Source organism: Hyperolius riggenbachi, chromosome 3 (assembly GCF_040937935.1).
Source record: "Hyperolius riggenbachi isolate aHypRig1 chromosome 3, aHypRig1.pri, whole genome shotgun sequence".
NCBI lineage: Eukaryota > Metazoa > Chordata > Amphibia > Anura > Hyperoliidae > Hyperolius > Hyperolius riggenbachi.
Window position 1 is genome coordinate 347238124 of NC_090648.1, and position 14347 is coordinate 347252470.

At 44.1% G+C, this 14347-nt stretch overlaps 1 protein-coding gene and 1 long non-coding RNA gene across 3 annotated transcripts in view; one reads left to right on the top strand and one right to left on the bottom strand.

Annotated features, from left to right (window-relative positions):
• Window positions 1–14347, top strand: part of TSPAN17 (tetraspanin 17) — a 106216-nt gene that overhangs the window by 71707 nt on the left and 20162 nt on the right. The window contains exons 4-5 of the mRNA XM_068277045.1: window positions 1731–1901; window positions 4594–4719. Of these exons, the coding sequence (XP_068133146.1) occupies window positions 1731–1901; window positions 4594–4719 (297 nt within the window). The remainder of the gene's footprint in view (window positions 1–1730; window positions 1902–4593; window positions 4720–14347) is intronic.
• The window catches only part of LOC137563934 (uncharacterized), a 198310-nt gene that overhangs the window by 67254 nt on the left and 116709 nt on the right, over window positions 1–14347 (bottom strand). The window lies entirely within an intron of this gene.

Genomic DNA, 14347 nt, shown 5'->3' on the forward strand with positions numbered 1-14347 from the left:
TCTCTGCTGTCGTTCTTTTTTACTTTCAAATATTTCTTATTAAAAAGAAATACCAGTATTGTAAGAATAAGAAGTTGAATGTATCATCACAAGGTAGGGGGGGGGGTTGAGGGGGGATATGGTGCCAGTGTTGTGGTCTGGCTGGAGTCCATGGCCTGGGGCAAATGGGTTACCCCAATGGGCAATATAGGGAATGCATCTGCCTGTCCAGGACTATCCCAAATGGCACAAAAGTGCTGTCCGCTTAGCACAACTGATCCAATGGAGACTGAGAAGTGTGAACGGATCCCATTTATAAAATGGCATCCGTTCATTGTAAGTTTTTACAAAACGGACGAATAAAATGCCCTTTACCACTCAAGTGGGAACACCACCTTAGAAAGACTGCAGCCTACAGCTCTGGAGGCTGGTGCTTCAATAATTATCGGAAGAGGCCTCTGTTCAGCAGCTATGGCCAAGTAGATGTAGTGTTTTCTTCTGGCTTGTATGCAGATTACATGCAACTTGGAATAGCCAATCAAATACACATCTTTCCAAACTGGCTCACTTCCCTTCACTTCAGGCCAGGTACTTCAAAGCTATTCAGGAGGCATCAGCTAACCAAGGAGGGGTACACAGAGGAGGGAAAAAGTTGTTCTACTGAGCAGAGCTTATCAACAAGATTATCAATTTTTTCTGACTTGCATGCACATTTTATTCAGGTTTATAAACAGCATGGAATTGAGTTGGTCCAGACAGGAAGTGAATTTGATTGGCCAGTCCCAAGCTGCATACAATTTGCATGCAATTTGGAAAAGTTAGCACCTGAATTGAACATCCCTGCTACTAAGGTTAGGAAACATTTATTACTGGAGTTGGACTTAAAGAGAACCTGAGATGAAAAACATCTTGGATACCATACTTACCTGGGACTTCCTTGTGGCCGCTCGGACCCTCACCATCTCCCTGGGTTTCTCCAGTCCCCCACAATACGGCCCACTAGCCTGGCTAAGTCGTGCTTCATCACGCATGTGCAGCCCGGCCGAGAGCGTTCTGCACCTGCGCGGTACTACTGCGCAGTCACAGAACACTCCCAGAGACTGGAGCGTGACTGATCGGCCTCAAGGGGGTTTAAGGAAAACCCTGGCAAGTATAACACCTGAGATATGTTTAATCTCAGGTTCACTTTAAATGCCATATTTTTTTGAGTAGACTGTTCTTCGCTTTTCCTAAAGCTGGTTTATCGAATCTTCCATTTTTCTTACTTGTCAAGTTCAGAAACATGAACTTTACAACAGATAGTTAGAACTTGCTATAATCATAATGTTGGGGAGATGTCAAGATTCATTTCAGTAAAGTTTAGAAGCGGTTTTCTAGTTTTCCTGTGAATTTCAAGCTGTGGTTCAGGGACCACTGGTGGATTGTGGATTTATCAGGTGGGCGGCTATCGCAAGTATTTCTGCTGCAATTACTTCCTTGGTTGCTGCCTGTACAAAAATATCCAACTTTGTTTATAATAACATTGTGTGCTAGAACTTTGATTACATAATAGTGTTACATTAAGCATCTGTGACCTTTGTAGCAGTCCACATAGTACCACGAGAGTCACTGCTCACACACTTGTCTCTCATTCCAGATGCTGTAGCATAGCACAGGTATCTCACTAGTTAAGTACATATCTTGATTTCATAGTAAGAATAGTGACCAAGCTTTGGCAGCCCTCATTAATGTCTGCTTTGTCTCTGCTGCAGTTCTCGGTCTTCCTGGGATTGATCTTTTTCCTGGAGCTCACGGCAGGGATCCTGGCCTTCGTATTTAAAGACTGGATCAAAGATCAACTCAACTTCTTTATTAATAACAATGTAAAGGCGTATCGTGATGATATAGACCTCCAGAACCTCATTGATTTTGCTCAGGAATATGTAAGTTTTAATACTATTTGTTATTCCCTTTCCTGTATGGTGTCATTGTATGTGCATTGTGCATCACAAGGACTCTGCTGCCCTCTAGTGGAAATATTTAGATGTTTCACTTTGCAATAGTTGAATGTAATGTTGCCTTGTAACAGAAAACATTTTCAATAATTCAGCATTAAAGTAAACCTGAACTAAGCATTGATATGGAGGCTGCCATATTTATTTCCTTTTAAACAATACAGATTTCCTGGCTGTCCTGCTGATCAACTGCCTCAAATACTTTAAGGCTGGTTTCACAGTGGGACGTTACAGGCGCACGTTAGAGCAGCCTGTAACGCACCCCACCGCACAGCAATGGAAAATCAATGGGCTATTCACAGTGCCCACATTGCGTTACACAGTAACGCTGCGCCATTACACAACGTACTGCATGCAGTACTTTGTTAGCGGCAGAGCCGCGTTAGACTGCTTGGACGTGCGCAGTAATGTTGGGGAGGAGCGGAGAGCGGGAAAGCACATGGCTAATTAATATTCACTGCACTCAGTGACGTGCAGTGTTTACTTCCTGGAGTGGCCGCTCTGTGCGACGATTGGCCGGGCGGGAGCACGTGATGCCGCATGCGTCCAAGAGTACGCATAACGGCATCACGGACGCCAGAGTGAGCTGCACAACGCGGCTCACTCTGATGTCCACATCAGAGAGCACCAGGCGTTGCGTTAGGGGCACGTTATGCGACCATAACGTCCCCTAAAACGCAACGTCCTGGTGTGAAACCAGCCTAAGCCATAGACGATGGACAAGCATACAGATCAGGTGTTTGACTCAAATCTGACTAGATTAGCTGTATGCTTGTTTCAGGTGCAGCCTACTGCAGCCAAAGAGATCAGCAGGAATGGGGAGTCACTGGTATTTCTTGGTGCAAATCAAAATTAATATTGCAGTCTCCATATCCCTTTCAGTTGTTGTTGTCATTTAGTATTTACATAGCGCCTACATCTTCTGCAGCGCTGTACAGTTTTTATTATCTTGTTACTTAAGGTGTACTTTAAAGAGGATCTGTAAATAAATAAGCGCCCATATGGGACACTTAGCTCAGAATTGGGAAGCCTCTGCATCCTAATGAGGTTTCCCCCATCTCCCTCCGCCAGCCCCATCCAGCGCTGTCTGCTGCCAAAGATCAGTTCACAAGTATGTCAGCAGTACTGGGCTCCAGGATCATCACTACCTTGTCTGAGCCACGCACAAGCGCAGCAGTGGTTTTCCTTCAGGTGCATGCGGAAATAACCAAGCCTGATCGGATCCACTCTACTGCGCTTTCACACGGTCTGCGTCTGCGCAGTAGAGGATCCAATCAGGCTTGGCTATTTCTGCCTGAGCCTGAAGAAAAAACGCTACTGCGCTTGCGTGGGGCTCACACAGGATAGTGATGATCCTGAAGCTCCAGCGCATCTTCGATGGCTGACCGCGCTGGAACAGAGGGATGGAGGAGGAAGGGGAAGCCTCATTAGAATGCAGAATCTTCACCCTCCCGAGGTAAGTACCCCATAGGGCACTTTTTTTTTTCTTGCAGATCCTGCAATTGTGGTTTATTGTGATGCATCACTCGCGTATATGCAAATCATCTCTTCATGCCCCTGAAAGCCAGGAAATCATCTAGAACCACTGGTGTATAGTGAGCCTAAAACCAATACATTTTACAGAACCACATCAATCCAACATGTATTGATATCCACATCAATCTAATATGTAGGAAACCATGGTTGCTTACTTAAAGCTGAATTATCACCAATACCTTCTTTTTATAAGAGGGCATCATTTTGTCAGCATTGTGTTTCTGTAAGAGGACTTTTCAGTCTCTTTTTTGCCCCTTCTACAGCTGTGCTCATAAGTTTGTATATACCCTGGCAGAATTCATAATGTCTTAACCATTTCTCATAGAATATGAATGGTAACACTAAAGCTTTTCTTTCACTCCTGGTTAGTGGTTAGCTGAAGCTCTTTATTGTCAAACAACCTTGTTTACTTTTTTTTTTTTTTTTTTTAAATCCTAATACAATACATAATCACTACACAAACTACTCAAATGATCCTGATCAAAAGTTTACATATCCAAAAAATTGCCAAAAATAAGATTGATATTTAAAAGTCTTTTGCGGTAGTTGTGGATGGGGCTCTTTATCTTCTCAGACGGTAAAGCTGCCCATTCTTATTTGCAAAAAGCCTCCAGTTCCCATCAATTTTGGGGCTGTCTTGCATGAAGTCTCCCCAGAGTGATATTGAGGTCAGGAGACTGAGATGGCCACTCCAGAACCTTCGTGTTCTGTTGTTGTAGCCAATGATTAGTCAACTTGGCCTTGTGCTTTGGAGCATATTCATGTTGGAATCTACAAGTATGCACCATGCTCGGCTTCCTGGTTAATGAGTGCAAATGTTTCTCCAATATTTTTTACCAATGTTACTGTAGGTTAGTGCATGAATGCTGGCGTCATTCCTAGCAACTAAACTTTTTTCAGCTGTTAAATAAAACAAGAGTTCTGATTGTTTCTTGTTGGCATATCTTCAGTTTTGGACTTCTTGATAGATCTGCTCCAGCATGTGGCAATCTTGTATCAGACTTTGCAGGCCAGCATTGGTGTACACTGAATTGTAGTAAGCACACTTTGTTTTACTAATCTATATATGGTGTTTCTGTTACAGTGGTCCTGTTGTGGTGCACATGGACCTAACGACTGGAACCTCAACATTTACTTCAATTGCACAGACTCCAATCCAAGCAGAGAGCGCTGTGGAGTCCCATTTTCCTGCTGTGTGAAGGACCCAGCGGTAAAAAGCTTGCTCTCTAATCCTTCCATATATCTTCTTTTTATATGTTTTATTATATCCAGTAGTGATCCCAAAGATCTCACACCAATGTCCAGCAGATGTGGTGGGTACAGGACCAAGCATCCAAATTCTTTCTTTCTTTCTTCCTGTCTTTCTTTTTATTATTTATTGTATTATTAAAGCACCAACATATTATGTAATGCTGCACAATATATAAATGGGTTAACCTACATGGTAGGGCATGCACGGAGCTCACAACAAAACAAGATCATGATTTGATAACCAGTGTGTTTGGTCAAAATAGAGACTGTTCTAGTCCACAAGAGGATTGACAGACAGTAATGCTGGGAATACTCCATGAGATATTTTGGCAGATAGATTTTTCAATAGTTTCCGACAGGTCCATTCTTACTTTTTATCGTTTTTCTAATCGATTTCTCATAGAAGTGAATGGAAATAGATAAGAAAATCATTGCAAAATCAATTGGACAGTAAATCTGTTAAAAAAAAAAATCTCAGTCTATTCCCAGCATAAGAAGCATAATGAAGCTGGAAACAGCCCTCTTAATTGTCCTCATTAATTTTCTGTAACTGTTAAAGGGAAACTTAATTGAGAGGGATATGGCTGTTTCCTTTTAAACAATACCAGTTGCTTGTCAGTCCTGCTGATCTCTTAGGCTGCAGTAGTGGCTGAATCACACACCTGAAACAAGCATGCAGCTAATCCAGTCTGACTTCAGTCAGAACACCTGATCTGCATGCTTGTGGAGGGGCTGTGGCTAAAAGTATTAGATACACAAGATCAGCAGGATAATCGGTCAACTGGTTTTATTTTAAAAGGAGAGAGGGCTGGTGCACACCGAGCGGCTTTTTCAGCGTTTCTGCAGTTGCTTGCGGCTGCGGATCCGCTTGGTCAATGTATCTCAATGCGGTGGTTCACACCAGAGCGGGAGGCGTTTTGCAGAAACAAATCCTCCCCGGGTGAGGCATTTTTTGGATTTCGGATGCGTTTCTGCCTCAATGTTAAGTATAGCTCTTAAAACGCAAACTGCGCCAGCCACAATGGACAAACACTATATATATTACAGTGATTATATATAAACTTTTTGGATCACTCAATTAAATAAATAGGTAAATGAATAAAGGACAAGTCTTTTCCTGAGTATTCACTACCACAAAGCCTCAATGTCAATCAATGTATATTTATGTGACAGCGCTCCTCTTCAGACCTATGAACAAAACACAGATAGAAATTGCACATAGTGCATTACTGTTTTTCCAAATGACACAATTCACATGCGCCCAGAAACGTGCATAGGTGATAACACTGTGCTCCACTCGTGATAAATAGCAGCCCCCTCACACCAGCAGCTCACCAGATGGACACCACCTCACAATCCAGGTGGGTCTAACGCTGAGCCTTAGAGCGGCCAACTTCAAATACCAGCCTCCACAATACGTTTATCCACAGCGGGATCAATTCCTCTTTAATATGAAGTTCCACTTATAAAAAATACATAAAAGCATACATAGCGTAATACAGTTTGAATAGTCAGCAAGGCCTGCGCAGTATCAGCGCACTCACGTGAATATGGAGATAATAGGCATCTCGGGCCTCATAGCCCAACAGTATCTAGCTCCTGTTAGCGGTGCCGGCATCCCGATCCTCCGCTCGCTGTAGCTGGTACTTCTTTAGCGTGCGCGTCTCTTTCCTGCTGCCCAGTGACGTCAGTGCTCCTGGTCAAGCCCAGCAGGAAAGAGACGCGCACGCTAAAGAAGTACCAGCTACAGGGAGCGGAGGATCGGGACGCCGGCACCGCTAACGGGAGCTAGATACTGTTGGGCTATGAGGCCCGAGATGCCTGTTATCTCCATATTCACGTGAGTGCGCTGATACTGCGCAGGCCTTGCTGACTATTCAAACTGTATTACGCTATGTATGCTTTTATGTATTTTTTATAAGTGGAACTTCATATTAAAGAGGAATTGATCCCGCTGTGGATAAACGTATTGTGGAGGCTGGTATTTGAAGTTGGCCGCTCTAAGGCTCAGCGTTAGACCCACCTGGATTGTGAGGTGGTGTCCATCTGGTGAGCTGCTGGTGTGAGGGGGCTGCTATTTATCACGAGTGGAGCACAGTGTTATCACCTATGCACGTTTCTGGGCGCATGTGAATTGTGTCATTTGGAAAAGCAGTAATGCACTATGTGCAATTTCTATCTGTGTTTTGTTCATAGGTCTGAAGAGGAGCGCTGTCACATAAATATACATTGAATGTTAAGTTTAGGAAAAACGCAAACCGCTCTGAAAAACGCCTGTTCAGAGCGGTTTTGCCGGCGTTTTTGTTACAGAAGCTGTTCAGTAACAGCTTTACTGTAACAATATATGAAATCTACTACACCAAAACCGCTACACAAAACCGCAAAACGCTAGCTGAAACGCTACAGAAAAAGAAGAAAAAGTGTTTCAAAATCTGCTAGCATTTTGCGGATCTGCTAGCGGTTTTTGGTGTGCACCAGGCCAGAGTCAATATCCTTCTCAGTTTAGGTTCCCTTTAAGTGTAAGGAAAATGAAGGATAGCCAAGATTGGAAATGGACTTTAATGTGCTTGTAGACTTTAATGTGAATCTGTATTCAAGATTTCTCTAATCGCATTCCGGGACAACAGGAGATCCGGTCCCTCCTCCGGATCTGGGGAAACCATAATCAAGAAGGATTAAAAGCTCCCGCCCTCCCTCATCCCTCAGTTCATCTGTGTTTCCCTCCAGGAAACACCTTCAAGAAGAAGCTCCCATTTTTTATTTTTTACCTTACCGGAGGGTGAGGTTTTTTTCTGTGGAAGCCAGGTCCGAGAGGGGTTCCAGAGGGGATTCGGAGGACCCAGGTTTCCAGTGGGGGAGAGAGCGCCTCAGTAGGGTATGGAACAGCGCTGCTCCCCGGCCTCCCGCACGCAACGCCGGCTGAGCTAGGCGCGTGTGTCGGCCGCAAGGACTTCCGGGAGGCGTAACTGCTGAGGTCGTGACGTCAGACGCCGAAGTATTTCGAGGAGCGTGATGACGTCACATGCGGCGGAAGGGGAGGTCTCTAAATACGGAAGACCCAGAGAGGAAGAGTGGCTGGCGTCTTCCGTGCATAGGAGGCAGCATGGACACACAGCAGGGGACAAAGTCTTCCAGCCAGCCTCAGCCCCAAACGGCAGCAGCAGTTTCTGGTGGGGTGAGTCCTCCGTTGGAGGAGGTTTATTCTAATCTTCTTTAGACTGAATTAAGACTCAGTGGTTTGTCTTTCATTCTCCATTTATAGGCAAAATCTGAGCCCAAAACTTCAACTACAGCCCCGGAAAGGAAATACAAACGTTGTGGGTTTTGTAGTGTAAAGATTCCTATTGAGGCCCCTAAAAACGCTTGTCAGACATGCATAGATGCCTTGATAGCCTCTGAGACTTCCAGCATTTTAAAGGGAGTTATGGAGTCAGTTAACATTAAAATGCAGGACACCTTGGATAAATTTAAGGAGTCCTTTATCCCTCCACCCGCAGAGGTTAGGCCTGGTCCTTCCTCTGTTTCTCTCCCGGGCCCTTCGGGGCTTCCATCACGTCCCTCCGCTATGTCTGATGTTTTGAGGGGAGAGGGGGAGGAGGATTTGGAAGAGGAGGAGGAGGGGGAAGACATGTCTGAGATCATTTCTTTAGAGGAGGGGGAGCAGGTTCAATCTGGGGAGTCGGACTCAGAGCAGTTAGTCCGAACCCCTAGATTTTTGTTTTCCCCAGATGAATCTTCTGAGTTACTCAAAGCGGTTTATGCTACGGAGCAGATTAAAGAAACTGTGTCTGAGCCTACCCCCCAGGATCTCGTATATTCGGGTTTAGCTAGGCCCGTGGGACGGGTTTTCCCTATCCACAAATCTTTGCAGGAGATTATTTCCTCGCAATGGCAAGACCCTGAAAGGCGTTTGTTTATACCGAAATCGGCCAAGAGGAAGTATCCTTTTGCTCAAGAGGAGATTGATAAATGGATCAAATGCCCTAAACTAGATGCAGCTCTAGCCAAATATTCAAAGGATTCTGACTTATCCTTTGAGGACGCAGGCACCCTAAAAGACCCTATGGACAAAAGAGTGGAGGGGCTTTTGAAGAAAGCCTGGGAGTCAGCAGCATTTGCTTTCCTTCCAGGGATTTCAGCCACATGTATTTCACGAAACTTGCGAATTTGGATGGATAACCTAATTTCTCAGATCTCAAAAGGGGCGCCTGCCAAAGATTATGCAGCTTCCTTACCGGTAGTTCTAAGGGCAGTAGCCTTTTTAGCGGACGCGATTACGGAAATGGTCAGAATTACGGCGCGCACTACGGCGCTCATTAATTCGGCCAGACGGGCAATATGGCTGAAAACCTGGGAGGGGGATTTAACCTCAAAGAATAGGTTATGTTCCATCCCTTTTGAGGGGGACCTTCTCTTCGGAGCCGAATTGGATAAAGTCTTATCCCGGTCGGCTGAGAAGGGTAAGCAGTTTCCGAATAAAAAGAAAGTACTGAAGGGGAAGAGACCTTTTGTGGCTAAGAAACAAACTACTGATCAGTCTTCTTCCTGGCCTGTAAAGAATAAGAATGTGCAGAGAAAGTGGTCTTTTCCGAAAGGAAGGGGAAGGGGGGGTTTCACTTTGGGAAACCCCAAACCTTCCAGTCAAGACAAATGACGTCTTTCCAGTGGGGGGCAGACTAACCTTTTTTCATTTGGAATGGGAGAAATTGAATCCCGATCCCTTTGTGTTGCAAATTATAAAGCGGGGTTACCGCCTTCAATTTTCCGTTTGTCCTCCCCCCCACAGAATTTTTGTGAATCGGATTCCGAGAGATCCAGAGAAGGCTCTTGGCCTAGAATCGGAGATCCACAGGTTTTTGGAGAAAAGTGTAATAACCCAGGTCCCTCGGTCAGAGGAGTTCCAGGGTTATTATTCCCACGTGTTTTTGGTAAAAAAAGGCAAACGGGGATTTCCGATTCATTCTGAATCTGAAATCCCTGAATCCATTTTTGGACTACAAAAAATTCAGAATGGAGAGCATTTATTTCGTGAGAGCTCTCCTTCAGGGTCAGGAATTTCAATAGATCTACAGGACGCGTATCTGCACATACCCATTTTTTCAGGCCATCAAAAATATTTGAGATTCGCGATCCAGGATCATTCCCGGATTCACCATTTTCAATTCCAGGCTCTGCCTTTCGGCATTGCATCAGCCCCCCGCATCTTTACCAAGGTGCTGGCGGAGGTGATGAAAGAGCTGAGACTGCAACAGATCTCAATCGTGCCATATTTGGACGATTTACTGGTGTTTGCCCAGTCAAGAGAACTTTTACTGGCTCACAAAGAGATCGTGATACAGTCTCTCACTCGGGTTGGGTGGATTATAAATCATGCCAAGTCTTCATTAACCCCAACTCAGCAGATAACCTTCCTGGGTTATCACATAGATTCAGTGAGGCAAAAGATTTTTCTGCCTCAGGAAAAGATTCTAAAGATTCAGAAACAGGTAGAAAGGCTTCTGACGCCGAAGGATTGTTCCCTTCGCCAGATCATGAGTCTTTTGGGTCTTTTTACAGCCGCAATCCCGGCCGTGATATGGGCTCAGTCACACGCCAGGCGATTGCAGAATCATCTTCTATCAAACTGGGACAGGTCCCAGACCTCTCTAGACCTCCGGACAATCATTCCGGAGCAGGTGAGAACAAGCCTATCCTGGTGGTTGATTCAGGAGAATCTACATCAGGGGAGATGGTGGAGGCAGCAGAACCCAATACAGATCTTCTCAGATGCGAGTTCATGGGGCTGGGGTGCGACAGTTCAAGGTCAACATGCACAGGGCTCCTGGGATCCTGTCGTAAGGAGAAAGTCGTCCAATTTCAGAGAGCTGAAGGCAGTCCAGGAAGCTCTCAGATCATTTCAAGGAATGATAGAGAGCAGACACGTTTTGGTTTTTTCCGACAATATCACGACGGCTTATCTATCGAAACAAGGGGGGACGAGATCCAGAGATCTCATGGCCCTTTCCTCAGAAATATTCGATTGGGTAGAGCTAAAGGTTCTGTCTTTAGCTGCTATCCACATAAAAGGAGTATTGAACCGGGAGGCGGACTTTTTGAGCCGCCACCAAGTAAATCAGTCAGAATGGAGCCTCCATTCACAGACTTTTTCAGAGGTAACAGAGATTTTCGGAGTTCCGGACATAGATCTCTTTGCCTCCCCAGACAATGCAAAGGTGAGTCTTTTTTACTCCCTTTTCAGGAGCCCAGGGTCTCTGGGATTGGACGCACTCAGTCTCCCATGGAATTTCAGTCTATGTTACGCCTTTCCTCCACTGATTCTCATTCCTCAGGTACTGGTAAAATGTCAAAAAGAAAGAGTAAGGATGATTCTAATTGCCCCTATGTGGCCAAAGAGGTCATGGTACGCAACCCTGCTAAGATTATCGGAGAAACCTCCGTATCCTCTCCCAGAGCGAGAGGACCTACTGATGCAGGGGCCCCTGAAACATCCCAAGCCCCACTTATTCAAACTGGCAGCTTGGATCCTGAGAGGGTAATTTTAAGAGGGAAAGGTGTCTCGGAGAAGGTTATCGAGACTCTTATGAAATGTAGGAAGCCGGTGACTCAGAAAATTTATCGGAAGGTCTGGAAGGTTTTTCTGGCATGGTGTGCTACTAAAGATAGAAACAGGGAATTAACTAGCTCAGTATTAGATTTTCTTCAGGATGGCTGGGAAATGAACCTTGCGCCTAGCACCTTGAAGGTTCAGTGTTCGGCCCTGTCTATTTTATTAGATAGACACCTAGCTCAGGAGGAATAAGTTAGGAATTTCTTTAAGGCTATTCAAAGATCGACTCCTGTTAAACAGAAGATCTTCCCACAGTGGGATCTGTCGTTGGTTCTAAACAACATTATGAGGTCTCCCTTTGAACCCATTGAGGAGATCGACATCAAACTACTTTCCTTTAAATTGGCCTTCCTGATTGCTATCACGTCGGCAAGGAGAATAGGGGATTTGCAAGCATTGTCCATTAAGGATCCGTTCTTAATTATTTGTCCCGATAGTGTTCGACTAAGGTTAGACCCAGCCTATCTTCCTAAGGTCTCTTCAGAGTTTCACCGCTCTCAGGAGATTATTTTGCCATCATTTAGCAACAATTCATCCAATAGTAAAGGGAGGGAGTTCCACTGTTTGGATGTAAGACGTACACTTCTGGTATATTTATCTAGATCTAGAGAATTTAGGAAGTCTAGTAATCTGTTTATACTGTTCACGGGCAAGAATAGGGGTCAGCAGGCATCGAAACAGACAATAGCCAGGTGTATTAAGCATGCCATAGTTCTGGCCTATCAAAATAGTGATTGTCCTATACCGAATGATATTAAAGCCCAGTCCACACGTTCTTTGTCTACATCGTGGGCGGAAAGAGCAGGGGCAACGATACAACAGATCTGTCAAGCAGCAACCTGGTCGACGGCATCTACGTTTATCAAGCATTATAGAGTGGATGTGTTGTCTCAACAAGACCAGTCGTTTGGCAGAAAGGTGCTCCAGGCAGTGATCCCTCCCTAGGTGGGTCTTTTTGTTTAAAAGACTTCTTGTCTATCTCTCCTGTTGTCCCGGAATGCGATTAGAGAAAGACTCCTATTAGACCTACCGGTAATGGAGTTTCTAAGCGTATTCCGGGACAACGCCTATAACCCGGCCCTGTCTATAGGGCACCTTTCTATGGGGGAGTCAGTATGGAGCACTTGTTGGTGTATAGATTTCTCTCTTCATTTCCGGTGGTTTTTTGTCGGTTCTACTTTTTAATGCACTGAGGGATGAGGGAGGGCGGGAGCTTTTAATCCTTCTTGATTATGGTTTCCCCAGATCCGGAGGAGGGACCGGATCTCCTGTTGTCCCGGAATACGCTTAGAAACTCCATTACCGGTAGGTCTAATAGGAGTCTTTTCCACCTCTTACACAAGGTTAATACTGTCCATTAAGGAAAAACAGACCTTAATGACAGTTTTTTGTGGCCCAAAATCACAAATTCCTGATCTCTGTGAAACTTATAGCTAAACTCAACTTTGAGGTATCCTATACTTCTGATGTTTGATGATTGGCTTCATTATACTGATGATTTATTAGACACAGTGATAAAAGACCTGCTATAACACTGAGGTGTTTTTGCAGCTCAGCTACAAGTGAAATATGATCCAGTGTTCGTTGTGGTGCAGAAATGCAGACATCAACCAACAGACAATTCCGGTAATACCTTTAATGACTAACTCTGCATAGTTTACTGTAAGCTTTTGAGACATTAGGCATTATACAGAGCTGGATCAGAACTATAGAATGCCTGAAGAAGAAATGTGACGTTTTGAAGGCTTGCAGTAAACAATGCACAGTTAGTCATTAAAGGTATTACCTGAATCACCGTGTTGTGGTTTGAGGTCTGCATATCTGAGGTGTATCTAGAAACTCATCCCTATGATTTGCGGTCCAAGACAGCCAAAGACAGGAGACAGAAATGCAGGTCAGTTAGGAGAAAGTACGTTTGCACAGCAATTTTGGCTATAAAAATTTCAGGATATAAGCTATTCCTTAGAAGCTGTTGGATTTCAGACCTGGAAAGCAATGCGATCTTATGTCAAGCGGTTGAGTGCTAATCTAGTATGGTTCTATTATTTTGTGAGGGGAACCTCTGGTAGTGACATACATTTCAGCATCAGAAATGCTTCTTACAACTACAGTATATAGCGTTGAATATTGGTATGTAAACCCACCCTATCGATGATGTTTAGACTAGGTTATGATGCAACACAGCCATATACCCCACAGCTCTCTGGGAGATCAATTGATTTTACTGCTTCATGCACAGATTGGGTTAGAGGGGGTCTGGAAGGGGGAAAGACATCCCACAGTTATTTATCTTGCTTGAAGTGAAAATGCTGGCACCAGTGATACATTTAGGAATGTAAATTGGGGTGAGGTAAGATTTTTATAATGGAAAAATGTATAAATTAAATTAAATAATTTATAAATTAGTATTATAAAAAAACAAACAAAAAACTGTTTTATGCATTACTATGGTGTATACTGTAATGTTCATCTTTAAGAACAACAAAACAAATCTTGGGTATGAAGAAGTAGATTGCAGGGATAGCTTAGTTTTTCATTTAGGCAAAAGCTAGATCACCGATGACTGTTAAAGAACACCTGAAGAGATGGGGGTATGGAGGCTGCCATATTTATTTACTTTTAAACCATGCCTGGCAATACTGCTGATCCTTTGTCTTTAATACTTTTGGTAATACACCTTTGAATCAAGCATGCAGATTAGATGATTGACTTATGTTTGCCTGGATTTGCCACATGCTTGTTTCAGGTGTGTGATTTAGACACCACTGATGCATGAAAGATCAGCATGATGCCAGGCTACTAGTGCTAGTGTTTTAAAAAGAAATAAATATGGCAGCCTCTATATCCCTCTCACTTCAGTCATCCTTTAAGCATTTATAGTGATGATCATGTCTAGGAAAACTCATGGCGAAGCATGTGAGTAGTTTGGTCAGGTGATGGATATGTATGTTTTTATTTGTCATGATCAAGTGCTAAAGTA